Source organism: Petaurus breviceps, unplaced genomic scaffold (genome assembly GCF_028583685.1).
Source record: "Petaurus breviceps papuanus isolate PSGF00001 unplaced genomic scaffold, PetGlider_PUasm1.0 188, whole genome shotgun sequence".
NCBI classification, from domain to species: Eukaryota; Metazoa; Chordata; class Mammalia; order Diprotodontia; family Petauridae; genus Petaurus; species Petaurus breviceps.
In genome coordinates this window covers 7645748-7652491 of record NW_027185804.1, presented here as the reverse complement: position 1 = coordinate 7652491, position 6744 = coordinate 7645748, and the positions used below count along the sequence as shown (strand labels likewise).

Sequence of the window (6744 nt, the reverse complement as noted above, 5' to 3'; positions counted from 1 at the left end):
CACACACACACACACACACACACACACACACACACACACACACACACTTTAAGCACTCACCACTTAGCATTAATACATAGTGTACATATATATATATAATGTACCACATAGGTAGGTATATATACACATATATGTATATGTGTGTACGTGTGTTTATGTTTATTTATTTTCCTTTTTAGGTACCAATCCCACAGATCATGGGGCATACTGCCTTTGTCAGAAGTGGTCAGTCCACAAACCTTCATCTCACATCCCACCCAGTCCAGGCCTTTCTCTCCTCACCCATGCCACCCATACCAAGCCCCTTAGAATAGGACACCATTCTCTCACCTTCTAGAGTATTCCTGCGGCCATCAGCACCAATGATAACATCAAATTCAAAATCAGAGAGGGGGTGATCTGCAGGTAGAATTTCGGCACGCCAGCCTATTTCTAGAGAAAGAGAAACCTGGTGAGCTGGTTTAAGGATGGCCAAAATGGCCAAAGAACTCATGGGCCTGCCCTTGATCTGTTTCATGAGAGAAGGGATCTTCAGTCAATTCTTAAAATACTTCTCTACCACATCACCAGTAACTTCACATCAACTGCCAGCCACTAAGGGATTGTGGAATTAGAGATAGAGCTGGAAAGGACCTCCTGGGTCACTTTGTCCAAAGTCTTCATTTTAGATAAAGAAAATAAGGCCCAGAGAGATGTCCTAATTTACCTAAAATAACAGGCAGTGGCAGACTCAGGATTTAAATTCAGGTGTTCCAAATTTAAAAAAAAAAGTCTATTTTCCATACCACCCTGCTGCCTCTCTATAGTGGGGTGTCATTTAACAAGCTTGAATAAGTTTGTCTTGATTTCTACCGCTCTGTTGAAAAGGCAGCCTTACCTTTAAGTAAACAAATGTTGGAAAAAATCTTCCTGGTTACCCTAAGTCAGGATCTAAAGTAATTTCTCAGGCCCTGGGAAGTGGTGAATGAGTACCAGGGGTAGAAAATTGTGAGGGGGATCCCAACGGCCAATCCTTGGCTGACATGAAGCAAAGAGAAAGCAGACTGACCAACAAAAGTGAGACTCCACTGAGGGTCTAAGTCTTACGGAAGCCCCAGAAGGATTTCTGAAACTAAACTAAGATCTAGGGAAAATGGGTCAGAACAAGCCTGCAATCAGAGGAAAAACAAAGAAATAATGAATAAATAATAATTATTCCTAATAATGCACATCTATCAAACTGAATACCAACTCATTTCTTAGTTTGTTATCTGGGTCAGAGAGGCAACAAGGTATAATAGCCACAGGGCTGACCTTGGCAGGAGAAGGCCTGGGGAAGTCCCACATCTGACCTGAACTAACTTCTTGGCCTCATTATTTCCACTCTCTTCTCCTCAGTTTCTTCCAATCTAAAATGGAGATGATAAAACTTTCACAGGGAGGAGCGTAATAGACAGCAAGCTGGCCTTGGAGTCAGAAAGATCTGGGTTCAAGACCTTCCTCTGAATGCCCCAAACCACTCAATGCCCCCAAACAACTCTCCAAGATTGCAGATTGTGGATGAGGCCCCCAAGCTCTTTATGCCAATGAAATCACAGGTCTAGATTGAAAAATATTGTCTCGATTTCTTTCTAATCAACTCTTCTTTACTCACACCACAGTGATGGCTCCCATTTAAAAGTTCTAAACAATCCTTTCTCCAAGTGACCTGTTATCTCTTCCCTCTACTTTATTGCTACCAACTCTACTGGGGGTTTTCTAGGCAAAGATACTAGAGCCATTTGCATTGCCATCTCCAGCTTATTTTATAAATGAGGAACAAAGCCAAATAGGGTTAAGTGACTTGCCCAGGGTCACACAGCTAATAAGTATCTAAGGCCAGATTTGAACTCAGGAAGATGAATCTTTCTGACTCCAGGCCTGGCAATCTACTGTACCTCCTAGCTGCCCCTGTTCCTTCTACTACCATTAATATTAATACTAATAATAGCTAACATTGATGTGTGTTTACTATGTGCCAAGAACGGCACTAAGTACTTTACAATTCTCTCATCTGGTCCTCTCAATAACCCTGGATCTAGATGCTACTATTTCCCTGATTGTGCAATTGAGGAAACTAAGGGAGACATAGATTAAGTGACTTGCCCAGGGTCACTCGGTTAGTGGCAGCGAAGATACAATTTGAACTCGGGTTTTCCCAACTCCAGGCCCAAGGCTCTATCTACCAAGTCACTTAGTTTCCTCCTCTTCCTCCTCCATCAGTTCATGAGATTGTAAACTTAGAGCTGGACTAGACCTTAAGAGTTTATTAAGTCTAATCTCCATTTTACAAGTGAGAAAACTGAGGCAGAGTTTACATGGCTTGCACAAGTCACACAAGTAGTACCTGAGTCTCCTCCCCCATACCCCCACACAGATATAGATATATCTAGGAGTGGTCTAAAGCAATTGCAGTATATTATTGGGGATTGATTATTTTAACTATAAAAATGTTTGGAAAATGAGAGAAGGGTGTGAATGTTGTATTCTCGAGCAAACAAAACTGAGCTTGTGGCTCAGCTGTGGCCATGGTGCCCTCTTTACTGGGGCTTACTGAGGACGTGCCTGAATTGCAGAGTTGGCAGAGAGGGGGAAAGAAACCCCTCTGGGAGCTGAATTAGCAAAGGGGAAGTTATGAAGCCACAGCAGCTCCCACCGAAGGTGAGATGGGTAATGGACCATTTTAATTTAACCCAGTAACAGGTGGAGTAACAGCCTAGAAACACAGGTGGGTTTGATTGACACAGATTTTGTTTGAAGTCAAAATGAAAAGGACAGATAGACCCTACTTTGGTTTTCCTGATCTTCAGGAGGTTCGAGGACCTTCACAAACTCTACGTTCACGTGTATTTCCACTCCCAGCATCAGGGCCACCTTAAACAAGATGAGCTGAAGCTGTCGAATGCCTGTAGGAAGGTGAGGAAAAACAGAATTACTTCAGAAGCCCAATGATCCAGGCAGCCAATGCCACTGACCAAGTGACACCACATAAAGACCAGGTTCTAGTCAACAATTATCAACCATCGGATCCACCTAGTAGGAATGACGCAGAAGCCTGGGAACTTCTGCCCCGCCTACCCCAGCTGCCCAGTGGAAGCCTAAAGCTGGCTGAAGAAAAGACACCACTAAAAACGAGGAAGATTCGATCAATCAAAACACTTATCAAGTGCCTTCTCTGTGCCAGGCATTGAGCTAAGCCCTGGCAACACAAAGAAAAGCAAAAGATGGCCCCTGCCCTCAAGGAGATCACAGTAGAATGGGAGACAACACAAAGCAAGAAGCTGGAAAAGGGGAAGGGGAGATGCTTGGGCACGGACATGAGCGAGTCCAGAGGGGTGCAGCCAGCCACTGGGAGATGATGCAAAGGCTGCTCTGGATGCCCTCCTTAAATGGAGGGGCTGGGAGGAGCTCTCCACTGTCCACTCATCACCCTTTCCAATCAGGTAGGAAGGGGCACGAAAGGGTGCTCCTGAGGAGGTGTGGGTTTCAGGGTTGGTGTGATCTTGAAGATGATGAGATTCAGGAGAACATGGTGAAGTTCAGGAACACAGCCAGGTGAGAAAGGACAGTGAACAATCCATTTGTACAAGGACTCAGGGTCTAGGCAGACCTCTTTCCAGGAGGTCCCTGCCTCAGCAAGTCATACTATTATTAATCCCTCATCACTCTTACCAGAGAATTTTCTCCTCTAGAAATCGGATTCCTAGGGTTCCCAATTTTCTCCTTTCTATTCCTGGCTTCTTCCATGATATCTATGCCCTATGTAGGTAACTGCAGCTCAATTGATGCCACAAAAATGTTAGTGACTTCCTGTTACTTGATAATTACATTTCAATCAATTGCCCTATTCCTCCAATCACCATTCTCTCTGAAAACCCTGTCCAACACATACATCTTTGGGCCCCTCTGCCCTCCATGTCTATTAGAATGTAAGCTCTCTGAGGATAGGAACTCTTTGACCTGCTTTTGTTTGCTTAGCAATTAGCACAATGCCTGGCACATACCATTAATAAATTCTTTTTCACAAATTCATTCATTATAGATGGTTAAAGTTCTCTCACAAATTATAATCGTTCATTCATTTATCTTATCCCTTAATTGCCCCCACAGGGGACAGCACCCACTTAAAAATTCTGAGTGATCTCTTCTCCATGCAGTTATTTCTTCCCTCAACTTACACTGTGCTCTCCCTCCCCCATTAATTCATAAGATCATAGACTTAGAGCTATTAGACTTCGGGGGTCTATCAAGCCCACCATGTCAGTTTTACAAATTAGGAAACTGAGACACAGAAAGTTTATGACTTGCCCAGGTCATACAAGTAGAGTCTGAAGTAGGATGTGAAACAAGGTCCCTCCTGACTCTATTTCTCCATGCTGCCTTCTCAAGTTCCTTCAAAGTTCTTTCCCATCAGGTTCAATTGGACTTCTTGTCAAAATCCAGTTGCCATCATGGCCACCTCCCTCAATAACTGGGCTAGTTGCCCTGGCTCCAGTCCTAAGCTACCTGGTTTTCTCATTGGCTCTTCTCTGCAAACAGTAGCATGGCCCCTGCTCAGTCCCTGTTAACTTCTCTACCTTTGAGCTGCCATCTTGAATCCAAATGCTGCCCCTCCCCTACTCTTTTCCCCTCTTTGCTTTCCTCTGTCCCACCTTCTACCTATCTACCCTCTTTTCTTTCAGGACTTTTACCAGCCCCTGCTTTGGATGGCCTGAGATAATAGAAAGAGGGCTTCTCTCAGAGTCCAAAGGTCTGGGCTTGGGTCTTGGTCCCAACCCATCCTAGCTATGTGGTAACTGTCTCCTCTTCTATAAACAGGGCTGATGGGAGGGAGTATACACAATAGTCCATGAGGACTTGGAGTCAGAAGACTTAGGGACAAGAGCTACCTCTTGTCACTTAACTATGTGACTTTGAGTAACTCACCTTACCTCTGAGAGAATGACAGAATTTGACAGCTGGGAGAACCTTATCTCTCATCTGGTCCAACCTATACAATCACCACTAGAATATTCTGGACCAGTGGCCATGGAGACCTCCACTAGGCCTCAGCTCCTTCACTGGAAAAGTTCCTCCCAACTTCCCCATCTTGGGGCTCCCTCTACCTCTATCTCCGAGGGCTGTCGTGAGAGAGCCAGATGGGCGGGCCCTATTATAACATTCTTTTTTTATCTGGTCATTTCTGGTAAAGTTGGGTCTGCTCCAACCTATGTGTCTCCCTCCCTTTATAGCTTCACAATCCATTTCTGCATTTCAAAAGCAGCTGCTTGTCTTAGCTGTACTTTTAAAGGCATTAGGACTTAATATTTATACAGACAATCACAATCTCCTGTCTAGGGAGTCTCCCCTAAATTCACAATCCCTTCCTGGGGAGATGTGATATTTCAAAGTCAGATATAAATGATTTTTAATGAACTCCTATCCATTCTCCACAAATGCAAAAGGTCAGGCAAATGGCTGGACGAGAGTCAACAAGGGGGCCCCTGGATTAGAGGCAGAAGGGAAGGTGGGACTGCCTACAGGCTTCAATGCAGTTATACTGCATGCATGGGTGGACTTGCTCCTTCATCATGGCCCACACCTTTCAGGATGTGTGAGCTACTTAACGAGTCTGTGTGGGCAAGGGGGGGGACTATGTCTTCTTCCCAGGAGCATGCTGGTAAATGTTTAACAACCAGCTCTCTTGGGAGGAGTGGGGGAGAATGTACTTATAACACACTTTTAAGTTTAATTTACATTATTAATGAACATTTTATCCAACATTTTTGTAAGTCCAGACAACCAACAAAACAATAAACCAAACCCTGATTTGTAGGTTTGCCAATTTCTGAGATGTAAATGCTCACACTAAAAAGTTTAACAATCAGCTCAGCCAGCTCAAGCTGCCTCCAGCCCCATCCAGCCTCCTCCAGTCTGTGGAATGTACCAGGATGCTCCACCAAGGGGCAGAGGGGCTGTGATAGGAAGAGATAAAAGGTGAAGACTAGAAGAATGGGGGGGGGGGTGCTTTTGGCCTGGAACAGGAAGGGAAGAGGTGGCCAAGCTGCTATTTTTACCCTGAGGTGATCACTCTGAAGGGTTTGTTCACCTGCCCCTCAGTCGGGGAGGGCACTGATTACTTCCAACCTGCCGCCAGAATCCTACCTACCTACCTACCTACCTGAAGAGGGGAAGGGGAGGGGGCTTCCCAGGAGGGGAGCCTCTGCAGCTTCTGGAAGAGGGACCACATGATAAACTGGGGGAAGTAGGCCAGGGTAAGAAAGATCCAGGGCTCAAGTCCCACCCCACAAGTACACTGACTCTGGGACTCTGGGCAAGTCATTCAGCTTCTCAGTGACCCAGCAAAAGGTCTTAAGACTAGAAGATGCAAAACAGGTACTGATCTAATCTGCATTGCTACAGAGAGGGTCTTACTTAGAGCTCCTCTTCACTGATGCAACAGGAGGGAAGGAAGGGATGGATAGAGGGAGGGAGGGAGGGAGGGAGGAAGGGAGGAAGGAAGGAAGGAAGGAAGGAAGGAAGGAAGGAAGGAAGGAAGGAAGGAAGGAAGGAAGGAAGGAAGGAAGGAAGGGAAGGAAGGAAGGAAGGGAAGGAAGGAAGGAAGGAAAGGAGGAAAGGAAATAGGGAGAAAGAACAAATGGAAAGATGGAGAGAGGAAAAGGAGGGAAGGAGAGAAGGAAGGAAGGGAAAGGAGGAAGGGAAAGGAGGAAGGGAAAGGAGGAAGGG

General features: G+C 45.3%; 1 protein-coding gene across 7 annotated transcripts in view; it reads right to left on the bottom strand.

The window, feature by feature from the left end:
* The window catches only part of MICAL2 (microtubule associated monooxygenase, calponin and LIM domain containing 2), a 264175-nt gene that overhangs the window by 166670 nt on the left and 90761 nt on the right, over positions 1-6744 (bottom strand). For all 7 annotated transcript variants that reach the window (XR_011168915.1, XM_069091238.1, XM_069091233.1 and 4 more), the window contains exons 4-5: positions 2808-2924; positions 331-432 (exon numbers count right to left, since the gene is read on the bottom strand). Coding sequence is in view for 6 of the 7 variants with exons in the window: in XM_069091238.1 (XP_068947339.1) it covers positions 331-432; positions 2808-2924 (219 nt within the window). In the remaining variant the exon portion in view is untranslated. The remainder of the gene's footprint in view (positions 1-330; positions 433-2807; positions 2925-6744) is intronic.